Source organism: Syngnathus typhle, linkage group LG12 (assembly GCF_033458585.1).
Source record: "Syngnathus typhle isolate RoL2023-S1 ecotype Sweden linkage group LG12, RoL_Styp_1.0, whole genome shotgun sequence".
Lineage (NCBI taxonomy): Eukaryota > Metazoa > Chordata > Actinopteri > Syngnathiformes > Syngnathidae > Syngnathus > Syngnathus typhle.
In genome coordinates this window covers 5522527-5543199 of record NC_083749.1, presented here as the reverse complement: position 1 = coordinate 5543199, position 20673 = coordinate 5522527, and the positions used below count along the sequence as shown (strand labels likewise).

Sequence of the window (20673 nt, the reverse complement as noted above, 5' to 3'; positions counted from 1 at the left end):
ATATTATTTATTACATTTTTCAAAAATTATTTGGTCAATTTACAAATCATATGAGCTTAAAATTAGTCAATTTTCACAGCTGCAGTTAAAAAAAATTCTTCACAATTCTTTTTTTTTTTTTTTTTTCCCTATGCCAACACAATACTCCAAACAACAAGCTAGTGTCTATTTTCGTATAAGCGTATAATTAAACTCAGAAGTTATCAATGATCACAGACAATGTATGCAGTGTAATTTTGCCCCAGAAGTGGAACCTCCTCCTTGGGCTCAACCCGCTTTGGCTTGGCTCAGACTGGGGGGGAAATCCGGGCGACTGGTGGGGCGTGCACCGACCTCACAAGGGTAAGGCGGCTTTTTGAGTGTCGAGGTTACCACAGGTAGAGTCTGCTTAGTCCAATCTCCCTGGAGAGAAGAGAACATGAGTTTGATGACTGAGACTCTTCACGCTTCGCTTTTAATGTATCCTTTTTGTTCACTGAATGTTCCCATATCATGGAGTCTGTATATATCCATTTGAAATGTCAGCTTAGTTTAGCCTGACAAAATTTGGTGCGTGTTTTTGAGACTCACAGGAAAGAGGCGCGCAGTTGATTGGTTGCAGTGCATCGAAATGGGCGCCGTGTTGTAAAGGGAATCCAGCACCTGCGTGGCAAAGCCGTCCCACTCGAGTTTGGAGTACTGCTCTGTCACACCTTCGTCGCCACAAACACACTGATCCTTTCCTTGGAATCTAGCAACAGGTCACAAGATTGATTGGGAAGTAGATTATTGATTGATGGTTGGATGATTGCACACTACCTGTTCATGAAGCTGAAATATTTCTGTAGGTGGTCTAAGTCCACGTGGGTCTTGCACAGCTCCAGCTGAGTGCGAGGGTAGTAGTGGACGTAGTTGACGCACATTTCCTCCATGATGCCAAAACCGCCCTGAGGAACCCCAGAAAAAACGGAAACGAAATAACCTAGGTATGCCATGTTCAAATTTTTCCGCGGGATTCCATGAATGGAAATTTATATTAAACATTTTTTTTTTTTAAATAGAATTAATTGGAGTTGTAATTGGCTACTCACCACAGTGGGCTTGTCCCTATCCTCTGTGTTATAAGTACACTTTGTTATGAGGACATCACCCTGTCAGGGGAAGCACATAATTTTATTTTTTTATTATGCACCACAAACTGTTAGAAATTGTTAAAAAATTGTATGGTATTTCCCATTATGCCACCAAATACCGCCATGTCTCCTCTATTAAACTTACAAAATCAATGGGACCCTTTAAGATTGCTATCACTCTGATGTTCTTGAGTAAAAATAAATATTACAATAGTAAAGTCAATACTAGTCAAGTTTAATTAATTTATTTTTTCTGAAATTCTTGCTCTCTCTCTTCATACTCACCGGTAAAACGTTTGCCATCTTCCTCAGAACTCGAATAGTCTATAAGAAAGAAAAGAAAAATAAATAAACCATTACACAAATAGTCTAATGAATTAAATGTTTTACCTCTACTAAATTAAACCACTACAGGAGGAAACAGTAGAAATAGATGTTCTTTCTTTTTCTTACTATACTATATATGGCATTAGGATTAATTGAATGAATAATTAATTATCGCACCTAAGGGTGTTCATAAATTTAAAGTAGAATGACTGCGCTCCTAAAAATGGATTTTCCGATTTTCGCCATTTCTTTATATCTCTCCAAGCATTTGTTCAAGGCGTCGCAGCACTTGAAGCTTTCGTAGTATCATCGGGCTAGCACATCCATTGACGGCGTGTCGGAATATTCCTAATGAGGCTGAGTACTTAGACAGCAGCACCACTCGGGCGGGCTGGTGATGTTCAAGGCACAAGCAGATGTTCCTCTGCGCCACGCTCGTATGTTTAATTCATCTTCCTTCGGATGGCAATGCAAAGAACAGATGTTAGGCGTTGCTTGCTATTACTTGTGATGATGAGAGCAAAAGGAGATGTTGATCGAAAGAGATTGTGCTGACTCATACTGACAAATGTTTTTTCCTAATCTCATACAAACATTGATGAACTAAAACATTAAAAATCAATCCCCATTACCAATTAATAAAATTGAATAGACTCAATATATATATATTTTTTTATCTTTCCTATAAATGTAGAAATTCTTAATTCAATTAATATTGGATTATTGGGATGGTCACATGTTTTTTGAGGAGCACACATTCTGATTGACGTCCTCCTCCATTAGAAGTGTTAATTATCTCCGTTTGTTTATTTATTTGTTTGTTTGTTGTTTGTTCGTCTGTCAGCCGCATTCCAATGACACAAAGACTTTGTGATGATCGACAGCTTGAGCAGAGGCAACCAAATCGAGGTAAAATTACATGAAATAATTTTGAACATGTGAATTAATGCTACATTATTATTATCAATTGAAATAAATAATTTAATCAAAGAAACATTGATTAAAAAAAAAGATTTGCAAACACACCATTGAATATGTGGAAAAAACGCAAGTCATGCAAGAGAGGCTTCACTCTGTCTCACCTGGTAGTGGGTGCTGAAATGTTGATCCTGCTGCACCACCTCCACCTCTTTGCCCTCCCTAACCAAGACGGTGCGCACCCCGCGGCCCGCCAAATGCGTGTGCAGCTGCGACGCGAATATGAAGATGCCGCCACGAGGCAAAGCCTACCAAAGCAGATGAGGAGAAATAGATTCTATTACACTAAATATATTACCTCCAAAAAGATAAACATAAAAAAATGTTTTGCGGGCCCCCTGCGATCTCCTTGACCCTCCCCATGGCCCCCCCCCGGGGAAAACATCTTAGCTCCGCCCCTGACTATTGGTACTCGACCCATAGTATGTGTCGCGTGTACTTACAGCGCGTGTACACTTTGAGGTGCAGTAGCCAGTGAGGTAGAAGGCGTGTTGTTTCGGTGGGACAGCCATGATAGGTGTGTAGACCAGGCCCAGCTCCATGATCCCGGCGTCGTCGCGCCTCAGACTGGGGGTGTAATGTAACCTTATCCCCGATGAGTCACGTCTGCCTGCACGCAACGACGTCGCGGATCGTTAATGTGCTTCACGTGCGCTCCATTGACTCCCTGTAACATATTCACATGCTCGCAGGGCAGAATAATTTCAGCAGGACTCATACGCATTCATGAGTGAATGATTCAAGGCGGGCCTTGGTTTTTCTCTCGTAGCTTTGGTAGAGGACATTGAGGCGGGGATGACGGGAAAGAATTCAGGATGTCATTAATTTGAGACAGAAAAGACAATGTCGTCATAACTAAATCTGCTGCACAATGTATTTCCAGTGAAACATTACACAATGTAGGCCAGCAGCCCGCCGGACGTAGACGAGTGGTTTCACTTCAAACAGTGTAGAAAATTTTAAAAATTACAGCCGCTGCTTTGTGTTATGTAATTTCACAGATTAATTTTCTTTGTCTCATTTAGCACAGTAATGTACGCACACTACAAAAAAATCACTCCAAAATATAAAAATAATATAAATAATATAAAAATTTAAATGAAAAAATTACTCCAAAAAATGTAAGAAACTGAATTTGGTATTTGATATCAAATAGTAGAAAAAAGTCAACCTGCCAGATGTTGTTGTGTCATGGATAATAAGGAACACATGAATTAGCCCCGTCACTGTGCTGATTGACATCCCCCTCCATTAGAAGAGGCGAGTGTAATTATCTCCCCAGTGCGCGACATGTATTGCTCTTTTGTCAGCAGCGTTCAAACTCCTCGCCAACATTGGAACTTGATGGAGGCGTTGTGGCTTATGCTAATAATTTTTTTTTTTAAAAATGCATTTTAACCATAGGACTACGTCCACAGTATATCTGCTCTAGCATTCTCTGAGTTTAATAATATTGAAGAGTAGTGAGAATATATGAAAAACCTAGAATATTCGAACAAGGTGTTGAAGGTCACCTGAGGGGAATAGTCTGTAATAATGACTATGGCCCAGATGAAAAGCCTCATCTGGAAAATTTGAAATGAATTGCTCTGTTGGAAATTAGCCCGCAGCTTCTCAGGAACACTCTCCTGCTGCTTGTTCGAGTGTGTGATCACATGTGTGCCCCCGTGTTTTACCGGATATAAGAAGAGGGTTGTGGTAATGGACTTCCAAGCGGAGGAACCGTGAGGAACCTGGTCCACCAATAGGGAGGCCTGCATCGGGAGGGTAGTAGAATTCCTGCAAAAACACAGACGACAACATTTTGATTGACACAAATGTTACCAAAAGTAGTTTAAATATTTTCTGCTTAAATACTGGAACCGTAAAAAAAAAAAAAATGCAAATCTTTCAGAACCATAACAGACCGAGCCATATTTTTGGCAACACGCAAGATGGCTCTGTCCAGTTCTCGCTTATGTTCCATGAAATAACAAAAGCCTTTGGGGTATCTACATCACTATCGTCGGGAAATCTCGATTTAATCTTAATACATCATTTAATCGTGCACCAGATGCAAGCGCACATGCCTTCTGTTGATCAAATTGCGGAGTGTCATTTTTATATTATAACGTTATTTCCCAAAGCAAAAATATTTGAAGACTCGAAGCCTCTTCTGCACACACATACACAGCTTTGTGTTTATTTTTGCAATGTCTCATTTCTTTTTGTGGCGCTGCCGGGGAGAATTGAACAACGCTATTACGAGGTGATGAAAGAGGCCTGAATATTTCCCACCTAATCTCGTCTTCGACGCTCACACAAGGCAAGGGAGGCATCCCGCTTGTTCTTGTTTGGCTGACACATAATCCAATCAGAGAGCAGCCTGGCTGGGGAGCGCAGAAATATGGTGACAGGCTCCCCGTTCCGCTGTCCTCTTTGTTTTATGTGTCACCCCCCACTGCCTGCTGGCCCGCTCCGCTGGCTGCTCTCTAGCTTCTGTTTATTACGCTAAACTTTAGCGACTATCTATTACTTAAACTAGTCTACCATAGCAGTTTTCAACTATTTAGAGCCTCACTCCATGGAAACTGTTAATACCTTATCATGTCCATTTCAAAAGTGAGCCTACTAAATTTTCTAAATGTAATGTGAGGCTAAAAATAGAAGCTAGCCAGTGTGCAAACTTTATAATAATAATATTACAACCTTAAAACTATCTTGTACAATGGCGGAGCTAGGATTTTTTACCTTGGGGTGGCAGTGGGGGGGCCTAGGATGTCTCGGGGGTTCCGCAAAGGAAAAAAATTATAAACCACAAAAAGTTTTGGAGTATAATGGAATTTTTACTTTAAATATCTCTTTTTGTCTTTGTGTGTGTGATACTGTGCAAGGCTTTGTGTGTGACTCCTTGCATGTGAATTTTCTTCCCACATACCGACTGGCTGCATAGCCGTAATAATAGACTTTTTGCAGATACTTCCAGGCAGCTTTCACATTATTTGAGTAGGAGTTGGTCTCCAATGAATACAGTCGAGGACTGCGCCCCAAAAAAATTTGAATGAATTTCAAGTGCTGCTCTTATTAGATGGCGCTTCTATTATTGGGAGGATCAGACCTTTTGGATTCTGGCTGATCTGTTTATCACATTTTAAGTCACAGAATCACACCATTAATCGGAAAATAATTCAGATCTCATCATACCTCGGCGCCCATGGCCCAGGCGGCCAGAACGTGTCGGCAGAAGTTGAGTTTAGCCGGCACCATCTTGTTGTCGCAGGAGCCGCTGTACTCGGGAACGTTACCGTCGTCCGGCGAGCATTCAAACACCTCGATGTGATGCACGATGGCCTCGTTTCCTGGCGTTATCACCGACTCATACTGACGCGGAGAAGAAAGAAAATATCCCGTTATGTAAGCAATAGAATATCATAAACATCTGAAGCTTCAAATCTGGTTTATGAAACATTCTTTTTTTTTGCAGCCAAACTATCAGGTCACTTTATTGTCACCAAAATGTAACGCATACTGTATGTAAATCAGACAGAATCGCGCCGGAATGAAATTCATGGTGTTTCTGCATTTGCCTTGATGTACGCTTCTTCCTGCCAAGCATGACAGTCCATCTGCTGTTTGCTTCCTCCAGATGCTGCCAAAAAAAGCCGCAGTATAATTGCAGCTTGTGAACTATCTCCACCCCTTCGCCACCCCCTCGTACCATGACGATGTGATTCTTGGGCATTCTTTCAGGCAGCATGTGGATGGAGCACCAGTAGGTGGTCTCCTGAGTAGGGATGACCACGTCGGGCGACACCACGTCTAGCGTCTGCACGTCAGGGGGCAGCGCGGGAGCCGGCGTGTCGGGGCGGAGCATCAAGATGCGTTGAAGACCCATTTGGATGCGAGAGAGGTTGAGCTGCTCCGGTGAGGCAAGTGGTTTATCCAAGAGGCCGTAAATAATGTGGACGGTTCCCTCCTAAGCAAAGCGAATGTATAATTATATATTATGAGAATAAAGTAATAATAAATAATGGAATAAAAAAAAAAATTATAAATAGATAAAAAACAAATGAATAATACATTTATATTAATTGAATATATATTTATTTAATATGTGACAAAATTGTTGCAGTAAAGTGTAATGTTAAAAAGAAATGTAAGTCAATTTATTATTTCATTTAACCTCAATGAGGTAGTCTCTGGGGTCACAGGTACTAAATGGTCTCTTGAAGAGCAAGTAGAAGCCTCCGGACTTCCATTTGGCTTCTATCAGCTCGTAGTCTTGTTGGCTGTCCAGCGTCACTCTACCCTCACTGTCGCTCCAGGCGTCCTGAAGGAAAACACCACAAATGGGAGACATTAGGAATTGTGTCAAAACCATTCAGCATACTGCATGGAAATAGATTTTAATGACGTATTAAAAGCGCTTTAAATCTCATTATATACATTCTTATCATTGTCACCACAGTGTGTGCTTTATGACAGGTGCATCCATCCACTTGTTATCTTTCTCACATTTTTCTCCGCATTTTAGTCTGGAATAGCACCTAAGATCTATTGCTATACTTATCTCGTCCCTCCTCTTATATAACTCTTCTCGAATGTAACAGCCTGCACACATCTCAAAATCCATCCATATAGTATTTTATGCCCTCATGCACAAAGATACAATATATCGACTGCTCCATTTTATGTCCACAAAAATGGTGTAGTAATGTATTGCATTTGATGGTTGCTTCGAATTTTGTCTTACATGGTAAGACAAAAAAAAATCTGCATTTCTTTTTTTAATTGTTTGAGTTTGCTTAAGACATAAAATAAGACGGCGGTACAAATCATGCCTCAAGTTCGACACCAATGCCATTTACTGGCGCCCAGTCCAGGGTGTGGTCTTCCTTTTACCCAGCTGGGATAGACTCCAGCACGAAATAGACGAATGGTCCCAGTTAGATAAATAATGAAGATGAACGGGTCTCATTCAACCCCCAATTGATTATCACATTGATTACATGGCGTGTACACCACCAGTGTCTAGATCATTTGCTCTGACGGCCAGCCTCCAAACATGTCGGCGAGTTGACAGCACAGGTGATGACTGCAGCGCTGTGCTGAAACCTCCTTCATTACCAGGGTGTCATTTTTGCGCCGGGATGGCCTTCGGCGCAGAGGTCACGTTTGTGTACACCCAGTGAACCATCAAACCACATGTGCACCTGCCATTGATTTGTCTCAAACTAGAACACGGAACCTGATGGAGGTCTGCTCTATGCTCCACTGGGGCCACAACGTGACACAGAGAAATAATAACAACCAACATCATGTCTTCGTGATTCCCACTGCAGTGTTACTCGTTGACTGTTTCGATCATTTCTACTGCTCAGGAATGTGTGAAAGAGAAAAACTGAATGCAAACTTTTTTTTTAAGTTAAATGCAAAGATAGATATTGTCCATTGACTCACCCCAAAATAATTTTTACTTCCAGAGTCCCAAAGCAACACCAGATCAGCATCGGTCAGCTCCCCTCGCTCGGACATACCCAGCACCACGCCGTGCTTCAGCTCGGCCACCTTCAGTTCCATGTAGACCTCCTGGCGGGAATAGCTGATGTTCCACGCCAGCTGGAGCTTGCCGAGCGGGTCCAGTAGCACCCGGAAGGGCATTGGCAGCTCAGGTGGCGACGGTTCTGATGACTCTGAGTCAGGACGGGCCAGCTCCACCGTTGTGATGTGAGCGGGAGCCTGGTAGGAAGCCACGAGGATGACCATGAGGGCGGCCAGGGCGGTGAAGTACATGACGGTGACATCCTGCAGGCGGAATTCTTTGCTCAGGATCCTCATGGCCGAAAGACGTGTGAGTTCACTTTCTCAAGTATATTCTAAAATATATGAAAGTTCAAAAATGTCCTCGCGGGTCACGGAAGCTCAGCAGCGTCTCGTACCATTCCTCGCGTCTTCTCATCTTCTCGTACCCAATCTATGCTTTTTAAGAGACTCCTCCCTTCGCGATTTGTCTGTTTTGATGCAGACTAATGCTATTATTTGTCGAGCGCAATTCAATTGTATCCCAGAATGCCCTCGGGTCAAACATGATGGTGCACATCTGCCTTACCCTAATTGGTCCAAAACGTACCATGGACATTATCAATGACAATCATCAGCGTTTATTGCTCTGTCCGTTTAAAAAAATATATATATATATCACATTTTCTTTTTCAAAGAAATCTGACCTTTTCCATTAGTCAGCAAGCTTTTCATGAAGCCATAAACAACTTAATGCCTTTGTCGCTTTCCTCGAGCCGCCTCCTCGGGCTGTGAACAACCTAATTGCGCTGCCAATTACGGCCAGCACACACAAGATGGACACGGTAAAGTTGTTTAAAAAGGTTAGCCCATCCCTAGAGGGAACATGTGTGTGCGTGGAATAGGTGACCATGTCCTCCGCCTCATATGTGTGTAATCAATTAAAAATTAAATAAATTGATAGAGTGAAAAAGCCTTGGATGTAGGTGTAAAAACGTTTTTTGTATTTTTACCTTAAATGACAATAATTGTATTGTACCAGGTCCTGAATACAGACCTGGACTTTTTTTAATTGAATTTTGTACATGATGACATTGAATTGTCTTTTCCTGGACTAAAGGGACAGCGTTTCAGTAAACAAACCAAGGGTGGGGGAGATGAAGTTGAGATTGTTATTTGCCGGTAATACAATCAAAATGTATGCGAGGTCCAAATGTATTTCCTTTAACCCGCTTCATTTGTCACGTATGGATACACGTTGGTCATGTTTGTGCTGATGTGTCAGCAAACACAAATAAGGCGCCACATTGTAGGCATTTTCAGCAGAGACTGGGGCAAAAAATGGGGGAGGGGCAACCGAGGAAAGGATTTAGGGGGAAGATGACCGAGCTTTGTGTGCTCTGTACGTGTGCGTTTGTTGGTGTGTATGTGGCGAGCCTTTAGGTTTTTCTGATATTGTTCTGCGCATGACAATCCCGACAGAAGAACACAAACACAAACGAAAGAAAGCATTTTTTAATGCAGAAAAAAAGAGCCCGCATGCAGTAATGATCTTTTGAGACAGTCAGCACTATATCTACTAAAGTAATCAAATTTAAAATAATAATTAAATTAAATTAGATTAGAAGACTACAAATTGCATGTTCTAGTAATTTTAGGGAAAACTGGAAAATGATAAATCTTTCTTTAAAAATATCTATCATTGTATTTTGGGCAGGAAATTTTAATTATCAAACGTATTAGTAGTATCGGTACTTGATATCAGTATGGGTGACAACTCAAGAACTGGATGTGGTATTGAACATTCTTACAAAAAGATCATTTGGGTACCCAATCTAAATTTTGATATAAAGTATTGCACTTCATAGCATTTGCATCTTGCGGTGCATGAATCATCGCAAATCATTCGAAGGTTATGAAGTTATGCACAGACCGGCAGCGAGGGAAAGTGGAATAAAAGTTAATTTCAACCAAACACCACCAATCTGGCCACAGTGTATTCTCATATGCCACTGATATTAAATAATTCAACACCATACACTTTCCAAGTGCACTAATCTCCATGTCTTTGTGTGTGAATAATGAATGCAATAAAAACTCATCTGATGTGGAAGGTGGAAAGTGGAGATAGAAGAAAGTGGGTATTGGAAAGGGAAGAGTGACAGCTGAGAGGGGATGTTTGTCACACCCGCAGCTGATCGATGTTGTCATGAGGACGTGAACGACCCCTGGGGGGACAAAAAAGTGTGGACATGAGGCACTTGCGTCATCCAAATGGAATATTTTCCTCCTGTGATTGATTTTATACCTCATGAGGGGAGTAGACAAAAGTATCGGGACAGCTGATCATTACACCAAAAGGATGTTTATATTGAGTTATGCAAGACTAATTATAAGGTCTTGGTGTTTTTGTCTGTGGTATTTTCTGTCCATTTGTCCAAAACGGCACCTTGACATCACAGTTCGATGGCCTGCTATTTTGGTGATCTTTATAATAAGTGTAATTCCGCTATCGGCCACAGGATGGCAGCGGGTACATTTAATTTGAGAGAAGAAGAAACAAAGCAGTATTTCTGCACAGCCTAGTTTTGGGTGAAAAATAATAAATGTCAACGAGTATAAGTTTTTGTATTTCTTGGCTTCCCATCACTGGTTCATAGCAGCTTCTGATGGATTCAAACTTCTTAACAGTTTTTATTTAAAAACAAAGTCTTTACTTTCTTCTATTGTCAATTTAATTCTTTTGTGTGGTGCTGATTGGTGACGTTTCATTGCACGCGCCCCTTTTTCATTCATTCATTTTCAAGCCACATCCTTCCACTTACTCAGCATCCAACCATGCACAGCCTCAAAGACTCAAAAGGGACTTGTCCCGTTTTTTCTTTCTAACCCCCATCTTCTCTCTCTCTCTCGCTCTCGCTCTCGCTCTCGCTCTTTCTCGCTCCCCCATCCCTCGCCTCTCATATCCAATGTGAGGCTGTGACTAAAGCGCCCTCTCTCAGGCTGTTCGCTCACTGAGCGTGCTCACTGGCACCACCGCCGCATGTTTTCACTTGGCTCTGCAGGAATCGGCGTGCATTCCTCTTTTCTTTTGACATAACCTCCCCAGCACAGTTTATTTTTGCTTGTGAAGGGGCTGCACACGAGGGGCAATACATTGTTGAGCCCTGTGCTTGGACTGGTTGTGGATGAGCCAAAACCAAGGAAGCAAGCCGGACCTCCTCGGAGGGTGTTTTTTTTTTTTTTTTTTTCCCTCTACTCTCTTCCTCATATTGGGATGGAGGTGTGGACTTTTGTATCACGCTGTCTTCTACTCCATCGCATATGCCGCTGAGGCTGAGGGGGCTGTTTGCCTAGGAGGCTTTTATTTTCTTCATCAGCCTCTCCTGCTCATCTTTCTCCCAAAACAACATCTGGAGCTGTGAATGGATGTGTGTGTGTGCAACAATCTAATTGTGTTTTTGTTTTGTTTTTTCTGTGCTTGGATTCAACAGTTTTGAGAGTCTAGAAATTATTATCTTCTATTCACATTCATTTTTGTCTGGTTATTCTTGTATTTTTTAAGTCCAGCTCTTATTTTGACTGACTTGATTTTTTAATTTTTTTTGTACAACACCTTTCTATAATTTCTCTGACTGGGGTCGACCTGAAGACTTTCCAGCCAGATCAGGACCTGTCACCCAATCATCCGCCACGACCCTCCATGTGACCTGCTTGATTCATCTTATCTCTGAAGGTAAGACTAAATTTTAAAGTCTTCTGGAGGTTTGATTTATTCTGAATACATCCTCATTGCGATCGTTTCCCGCGTTATTTCCCCCCCAAAGTAAAGTTTGCGAGGCGGTGGCGCGTCCAATTTCAGAACCACGGACAGCATCACCGCCTCCATCCAGTCGTAATGGGAGACATCTGCTTCTTATCTTCCTGCATGCTCCTCAATTTAATGCATAATTGGTTATAGTCCATAAACACGGCATTGGCTGCAGTACCACTGTGTTGTTGTACATGGAGCCGAGCAAAGAGGCAAAAAGGAGTGCGACGGGAGCGGGGCGAGGAAGGTGAGCGAGAGTTGCCACATGCTGACAAAACAGCATGACTTGCGAGTCACTGCACCTGTAGACAAGTGGGAGCCCATCCATCTATTTTCTAAACGGCCCGGTAGTAGCCATACTCGCTTATTTTTAGGCACCAACTGTTAAAATGGTCGGCAATGCAATTGTCGGGTTTTTGTAATGGATGGTGGCTGTGAGCACAGTTTTTAGGATGTTCATGTTGGAAACTTTTGGGTTCAGCAGTGGATTCTGTCAAGTTGCCAGAAAGGTTAGTTAACGAATAACAAACATTTAAAAGTAATATCAAGATATATAAAAAAATATATATATAATATAAATTTATCAAATATTTTCAGCAACAGAATTAATTAAACAGAAAAATTATTTTACACAAATTCGATCTAGCTAAAACTGTACTTTATGGTTAGCATGTCCGCCTCACAAACTAAAATTTAATAAATGTATTGATAATAAATAAGAATTAATACCATTCATGTCATGGTTGCCATCTGATCAAATCGTCTATTATGAATACAATTACATCAAGGAATCATTTTCAACAAAAGAATTGCTAAGAATTTCTTTTATTATTTTTTTATCTCAGACAATCCACTCGCTCATTGTGCCTTTTAAGAGGCCCTCGAGCAACGGCAGAAAAGGCGGGGCTTGGGTTCCCATGGCGACATGCACCAGTGACCCTCTGAATAACCTTGGCCCCCTGGGAGATCAGTCATACTCTCCATGCACACACACACACACATAAACATACACACACAGCGTGACTGTGTGTTTTTACTGCTGATATTCCAACACGAGACCCTCGGCCATTAGAGAGCTGGCGAAGAGATGGGAGATGAAGGATGAGGAGGAGGAGGATCTGAGATATCAAAAGAGCTTGATGAAAAAACATGAGGAAAGGCTATGTAAGAGGAGGAGGGGGCTTATGAAATACGTAAAAAAAAGGGGGAGGGGTCAATGATGGCAGAAAAGCGGAGTGCTAAATGCAATTACATGTCCACTTGAGTGCTCACCCAGCAGCCTTAATTACCTTTAAAATACACCACAGGGAGTGAGCATCACTGCAAATCCTGGACCAAGCACATAGAGACGGGGAAGGATATGATCATGTTAAATAGTCGCCACCCTGCTACTCCCTTCCTCCATCCCCGCTCCCCCACCCTCTTCTCGGCTCCACCCTGCCGTGCTCTGTGATGGAGTGTCCTCATGCGCCAGCCGGTGGTCAGTTGACCTCATCCAGCTGAGTGATCGGTGGGGTATGGTCATGGTAACAGGAAGTCGCGGGAGAGATTACATTATTCCATTTGGTTGGGTCATTATTAGCAGCTCTGCTATAGCACAGATTTTTAAACTCCTCTCCCTTTTAAATTCAACACATGCCATGCATTAGTCTCTTTTAAAGCATTCTAAGCGCAGACTGGCATATTAGCGCTCAGATGTTGTCATGGCAATTCAATTCTACTTACTTTTAGGGCCCTATTTTCGTGCCCAGCGCAATTCTACTTATTGCCAAGCTGCTGAATTACACTTGCCAATGAGTATGCATCTGTAATTATGCATAATCCGTCCTTTTAGGTTTTAGTGCTGAGAATACACTGTGTCTTTGTGCTTATTTAGAAACAACTACACGAGCATTTTAATGTGTTGGATTACACATCTAAATGTATATTTCGATATTTATCTCAGCTTGACTTGTCGATAAGATATTTTCCATGCTTGATAAGTTGCAAAACAGACCTCGAACTTTTTAGTGCAAAGCGCCCACTCAAGTAACAAAAAGGTGATGCTACTGTAAGTCAACCAGTCGCCATAGTAACACAAGTTTTCATATGGTTGTCTTTTTCTCTCCTTTTCCTTCCACCAAACTGTATATATTTGCCAAGGATGCTTAAACATTTCTAAAGGAGTATTTATTTTTTATATTTTGGTCTAAATACCCCAAAGATCCAAAATTATAGAACACTATACAATGCCTGATTTTGTTTAATGGGAGTAATATGCAAGCAAAAAGTACGCTAATCTGTGCATGTAAAAAAAAACAAATTTACTGCAGCTCTGCTTACCTTTTGCAACACGACTGAAAAGAATCTGGCCCAAATCAAACATGCTTCTACACTGTTTGATTTTTCGGCTTTGTTTTCAGTTAATCCTCACCAAGCTCTGAAAATGTGCAGGTTTTTGTTGTTAAAATGTAATATTGAGCACAGTGTCACATTTTAAGCAGCATCACCGTGCAGAAAGGAGCTGACGCTGTAGCGACCTTGTTATTCTTTTAAAATCCATTCCATTGCCAGATTTTGGTGAGTCACTATCTTCTATTGAGGAAGGGGGTGTGGGTTGTTGGCAATATGCAGCGATGGATTTTGACATTAACTTGTCATACAAGCTTGAGAAAAGATTTTGAAAGAAATTGCTACATTTAATAATAGAAAACCCAGAAAAAAACAAATAGCCATGTATATAGCATCAAGCTAACCCACTACTTTATTGTGATACTCAAGTGGGGCAGCACAGATGTCACACCCATATGAAAAAGTAATTGAACCACTGTTAATAGTAAGTTGTGAGCTATAAAAAAAAAAAAAAAAACTCATTCTTGACTTTAAAGCATTTCCTTTCGTCTGACTCTGGGGAACGCACACCAAGTCGATGTTATACGCTCTGTAGTTTTGTCCCTCCATCTGCGCATCACAGGCATTGTCTTTCGTGGCTCAGTGGCTGTTCAAAGTCATGTTGAAACAGATGCCTCGCGGTGCCTCCCCGCATCAGCCGAGCAGCGGGGAAAGAAGAGGCGAAATGGATAGGAAACCAACTGCTTAATGTGTTTGCATTGGGAACGCTTTAGTTGCTTTTATTTTTAGTTGCTTTTTTAACTCACTAGAATTCCACAGGATGGCACCAAAATTCTGTACAATGGCATCAATAAAGTATTTTAAAGTTATATATCTCAACTTTGGCAAGCTTTGGACAGGGGCTAAGTTTAGCCTGGGTTGTTAGTTTTGAAATCAAATAATCTGTGAGTCATTTATTGTTAATAATACAGTTGTGTTTGGAATTTATTTAACCTATGCGTCATAGTTGGCAGTATATTTAATATTTGAATTATGATACTAATCATAAGCATTTTTCAATTTTTATGATTGTTCCACTAGGATTAGTCAAATAAAATAGATTAATATAATTAGAGTTTTCTTATAATTTAAATAGAATTTTAGTAGCGCAAGCTGACGGTCAGAAATTTCCCTTTTAGGTCCACTTTCTGCATTGCGAACACTTTTCAAAATGCACTCCTATAATACCTCACCTTTGTCACTCTATTCCATAGAGGCAATCATTTTCCAATGACTGGAAAGTGAAAGGTCATTTGTCTCCGACTGCTCACTGTGCTCTCCTTTGTTAGCACCAAGAATGGTTTGGGCTAATGCAAGCGATATACAGCACAGTATAAGAAACGAGTCAGCGAATTAAGGTAACCTGTAATGTCCAATAAAGCTGCAGTGTTTTTTTTTTTCTGCTACTGTGATCATAACATCACACGGTGATTGCGGAGTTGCAATGAGACGGTGTCAAATCCGAAATGTGACACCAGGCCAGGTTGAATCAGGTGATGCTGCAGTCGTGCGGACAGAACATTGCTTTTGTCACGGCTCAAAAGCCTAGCCAAGCCTAGCACATGAACTCAGAGGGGTCGGGGGGTTATTATGTAAAGTAAATAAAAGAAGTGAGCTCACTCACAGCCACAATTTCACAATTAGACAGCAAACAAAAGATTTGCTTGGCTGTTTAATTTCACACTTAACAGGTGGGCAAGAGCTCCAGAGAGCCAACTGCTTGTGTAGAAGCCCTTATAAAGTCAATTTTCCGTAATTTATCCCTTTTAAACTTTCACTCTTCCACTCAATAGCCACTTTGCTCTTTTATTGATTAATCAAGGACATTGTATGGATCACGACGAGGTCCTTCATTAGCCTCAGCATTTTTTTCAATTAAGTAGTGCTTGTGTTGAATGTGTCATGGTGCTAAATTCAGTTTCTCAAGCAAAAAGTAGCTCGATTAGGAAGACGAAATGATTTTTAGATTGAATGAATAATCAGCGGGCAACAAAAGGTTGTTGATTGACACTGTCGTTGTCGGAACAAATTGCACTTCTATTCTAAGACCCAGAGAGAAAGAGAGCAGAGCAAAGCTGTAGAAGTTAATCACAAAACACACAATTGCGTGTATGCATGTGTGTGTTGACAGCCTAAATGTGTAAGAGTGCCAATCTCATCGTTCACCACCTCGCAAGTGCTCCCGCCCCGCTGCAGCTGAGAGCTTGTCTGCGGCCATTATTTCTAGCAAGACCTCCGCTGTGATCTCTGCCATGTTCCATCAAAGTGTGGCGCTTTATTCCCACGTTGTTGTCTGAGCGCGTTAGCGGCAACCGAGGATTGCCGCTAACCTCGTGTCACCATGCTGGACCAGCACCAGCCAAAGCGAAGCTATTACACACTGTGTGTGTTGAATATTTAACACAGTGGAAAGACAGTGATCAGGTCATTAGGGTAGTGAGTGCGCTGGAGGAAACACATCTAAATTCCCACCATGCAGAACCCGCTCCTGTGGTAGATCCAAAATGAGGTCAAGTTGTGCATTGAATATTTCATCTAAAGTTGTCATGCTAATGTAACCATTAACATAATGGTTAGCATTATTAATGATCCTTGCGTGTATCTTATTGAACTGTAAAATATGAGCCAGCCTTACTTTACGCTAATAAATTCGACAAAGCTCAACATTTATTTGCAAAGTTGTCAATTTTGCATACTTGTTATCATGGTGGATAGCAAGTTTAGCATATTGGTCACCCAATATTGAGCATGTTTTTTTTCAAAATAGTAAATCATAATAAAATAAGTTCCTGACCAAGTGGAATATTTATATAGTATTTATGCTAATCAATGCAAACTTTATGTGCAAACAAACCAACATTTTTTTAAAAATCATTTTTATCATCGGATTGTTTGATTATTTGTTGTGTTAGCATTGACTAGTGCTTGCCTTTTGTTAGCAGGCTCCATTTGATCCCCTATCCTGTTTCACTTCCTCCCAGCATCTTGTCTTCATTTCATATCCAGTCATCATATTTGTCTCTCATCCTGACCTTCCCCTCCTCTCTCGCTCTCTCGCTCTCTCGCTCTCTCGCTCTCTCTCGTTTATTTGGCTCTTTTCCAATCTGCTCTTTCATTCTGCGTATCTCGATTGCTTGTAATCAAGCATTCTCAAACAACTTTTATTTTCCCCTCCTCTCCCCAAACGTCGACGCTGACACAGCAAGCAGCACTTGCCAGACAATTCTATTACATTTATTTGTAACAGCTGGATAATTTAATAAGCGGTGCCGAGATGACACGCTGGTGTAATCTACTTGATGGCGCCTCTCCATTGTGAGCCTTCTGCGCTTTGGTTATTCTTGTCGTCATGCTCTTCACTTTTTTCTTCTTCTTTGTTCCGTGCAGGCAGTTGATGGAGAGCCATACGAATGACAGCCGGGACAGTGGTCATCACCGGTGGAATTCTTGCTACGGTCATATTACTCCTTATCATCGCAGTACTGTGCTACTGCAGATTGCAGGTAGACAAATTTTTTTTTTTTTTGTAGTTTGCCGACTTGTTTTGATTTAACAAGACGCATTACATTGTAAAGACATTTTAAATGGATCTGGATGTGGTGACCCTCCAGAATGTAAAATGAACTTGTACTTGCTGGATTGTTTGAGGACTAAAACTCATATCTGCACTCACCAAAGTATGTTTGCATAGTTTTCATTTCACGCCAGCCACTCAAAGAAAGAAACATGCGGTGTGACTTACATCATCGATTCTGCCTCAGTGGCGCTTCTGTCTGAGCCTGCGGTACATCATTCATGAGATTTTTTTTTTTCTTTTGGCCAAATTCCTTCCTCACTCGTCGTCGTACATCAATCTCATTTCCCAGTGAGTAAGTTATCTCGTTTTAACAGTGTCTGATTTCATTGGAGACGAATCTCGGATTGCTATATCACACTGCTGGCAAAGCGTTAGAGCAAAAAAAAAAAAAAACTTGTACCGGAATGACAGCGATTTGATTTGATTGACCTTCATTTGACCCCATTTTGTCTCTACTCTAGTATTACTGCTGTAAGAAGGAGGAGTCCGAGTCGGAGGAGGAGGAGCCGGACTTTGCCGTCACGTCGCGCCTGCCGCCGGTCCACTCCAACCACAACATTGTGGCGGCCACGGCCGCCGCCTCGTCCATTCCCAATGGCCCCGCCCTCTTCCCCACCCCGCCTCTGGCCCGGAAACTAACCCGCTCGCAGACCTTCTGCCCGTCGTGCACTCACTACGAGCTACCCTTTTACCTGCAGCCCCCCGCCCCCCCGCCGGTCCTCCACCAAGTCGATGGCTTGAGGAACGGCGGCGATCGCGTTAGCTACCGCAGCATGCCGCCACCTCCGCCGCAGCAACCGGACATGGAACTCCCCGTGCCCGTTAACATTTCCAACTACCGTAAGCCGCACTTGGCCCGTTCAGTCACCATGAGGGAAATGTTCACTCGCAGCTGTAGCATCAGCACTGACGTTTAGCCCAAAAAAAAAAGACGGCGGTGTTCAATGTCATTGTAATCCCTCTTGTGGTGTCATCTGTTGTGGTCTGCTTTGGACACTCTCAGGACTCCATTTGCTATGTTCAGGTCAAGAAAGTTGATTTATTCCAGTTGTGACCTTCTTGGCTTGATAGCGCTTTTGTAAAAGATTACAAAATGTCATTTATATAGTGAGGCCCCCCCTCTTCTGCGGGATGACGTCACGGTCAGGGATTTTCTCTCTGCTATCGTTACGACAAAACAAAGTAAAATGTGATTAGGAGCCGTGTTCCCTCTGTCTCCTCGTCCATGCACAGATTATGGAGATTATGGAACATAATTCAGCGCCTGCGAGACGAGGGTGCCTTGCTTTTTTTTTTTTGCAGATAGATTTAACTTTGGCTGTGATGTCAAAATGACATAAAGGGCTGACGGAAGATAGACATTTATTTCCAATCCCCATTTTTTTTTTTCCAGTACGCTTGGTAGATTGATGTGAATCTGTCAGTTATACGCTCACGTGACTGTGAATGTATAATTTCGATTTAATCCCTCGACGGGGTTCTCGCAAGAATTTAGTAGGAAACGTTACATAAGGTGGCGCTAAAAAAAATATTCATTCATTGAAAAGTGTATTTTTAAATCTGTTATTGCCATTATCTGTACAGGATGTGGCAGTAGTATAGAACTTGGTGACATAGGGCACAAAATCCCATTTGCTAACTTTATAAGGAGTGCAACTTTAGGTAAGGACTTTAGGGCAAGAAACCATATTTGATCAATTTAGGGGCAAATCAACCATGTTTACTTCATATAGGCCGTATATTGTACACAATGTTTTAAAGAAATCAAGTACAGAGCTAAAGAACAAAAAGCTGTTTAATGCGCATTTAATGATCATTTTTAATTATTTAGGAAATGTTACTGAAAGCAAAACATGTACATTTTCTGGTGGGTAAGAAACCATGCAAAAAATAATATTTTTGATGGAATTCTTCTAGAGATCCTACTAAATTCCGGAACGTAGCCATGTATTATTTTTTTTTGCGTTACCCATGTGCTAATCGGCAGCAATATGTTTTGCATGTACGGCAAGACAATTTACCATAATTATTGATTATTCCTAAAAAAGAAAAAAAACTCTCCTCTGTTGAAGCTTCATGGACTCTTCCGGACTTTCTTCTTTCTGTTTTCCTTGATTTGTCAATCCATGGTGAAGTTTAATCAAGCTTTGAAAGCATTTCTCTAAATATTTTCCAAGCTCCAAAAAGGTGACTTGCTGAGTGGCCTTGTTGGAAGGCTGCCGCCCGCTCGGACTATGAAGCAGCGGCTTTTGATTGTCCATGGTCTTAATGAATGGAATTAATTATGGCTTGATAACAAGAGGAAGTGAAAGCGGACGCGACTACACTTGGACGCCCTTCCCTCTTCAAATGGATGCTATTGCACATCCTCTTCATCCTCCCCCCCCTTCCCTCTTTGTTTATCTATTACAGGACACGCTCATTTATTTTTCCAAAGGATCATAGATGGAGTGATTGACGTGCTTTCTCGCAACTATACCGTGATGCTTTCGCGACGAGACATTTCCACAGGGAACTTGGTGCCATAACGAAGAAGACAAACTCTATTCTTGTTAGTATTATTCCGAGAACAAATAACATATTCAAACGCAGTGTTGCTTTTACGTCAAAAGTATTTGCTCATGAACAACAGACACATTTAATGTCTTTGTTTTTAAATGGAAACCCGGCTAACAGACACAATGTTGATAATAAAATGGTGTTAAAGCATAGCCGATGTCGCAATCTTTCCATCAATTGTGACATTTCTTTGTATCCTCCATCGCAGGTTTGCTGGAGATAATCCAGAATAATTTGATGTACGGTGAGTACTTAGTCCCCCCACCCGCACGTACTGTCCAAAGAAAAATCACTGAAAAGATTTTCATGTCTGAATGTTGCAAAAAACGTTGTCACAAAGCGACTATTCACGTCCGTGCCGGGGAGGCTCCTCACATGTCCATCTGTCACAGTCTTCTCTCATTCATTAGCTCTGACTCACTCGTCTAATAAGTGCATCT

At 41.5% G+C, this 20673-nt stretch overlaps 2 protein-coding genes across 2 annotated transcripts; one reads left to right on the top strand and one right to left on the bottom strand.

The window, feature by feature from the left end:
- Nucleotides 1-267: 267 nt before the first annotated feature.
- On the bottom strand, nt 268-8348 carry dbh (dopamine beta-hydroxylase (dopamine beta-monooxygenase)). The gene is made up of 12 exons (XM_061293554.1): nt 7857-8348; nt 6580-6726; nt 6115-6372; nt 5601-5777; nt 4094-4196; nt 2861-3027; nt 2522-2665; nt 1398-1436; nt 1071-1130; nt 799-926; nt 571-730; nt 268-402 (listed from the first exon to the last, which is right to left on the bottom strand). Exons 1-12 carry the CDS (start codon nt 8232-8234, stop codon nt 268-270), a joined length of 1896 nt encoding a protein of 631 aa, XP_061149538.1. The 5' UTR covers nt 8235-8348.
- fam163ba (family with sequence similarity 163 member B, genome duplicate a) lies at nt 8106-20385 on the top strand. Its single transcript, XM_061293555.1, has 4 exons — nt 8106-8247; nt 11569-11652; nt 17485-17600; nt 18136-20385. Exons 3-4 carry the CDS (start codon nt 17508-17510, stop codon nt 18589-18591), a joined length of 549 nt encoding a protein of 182 aa, XP_061149539.1. The 5' UTR covers nt 8106-8247; nt 11569-11652; nt 17485-17507; the 3' UTR covers nt 18592-20385.
- The last annotated feature ends 288 nt before the right edge of the window (nt 20386-20673 follow it).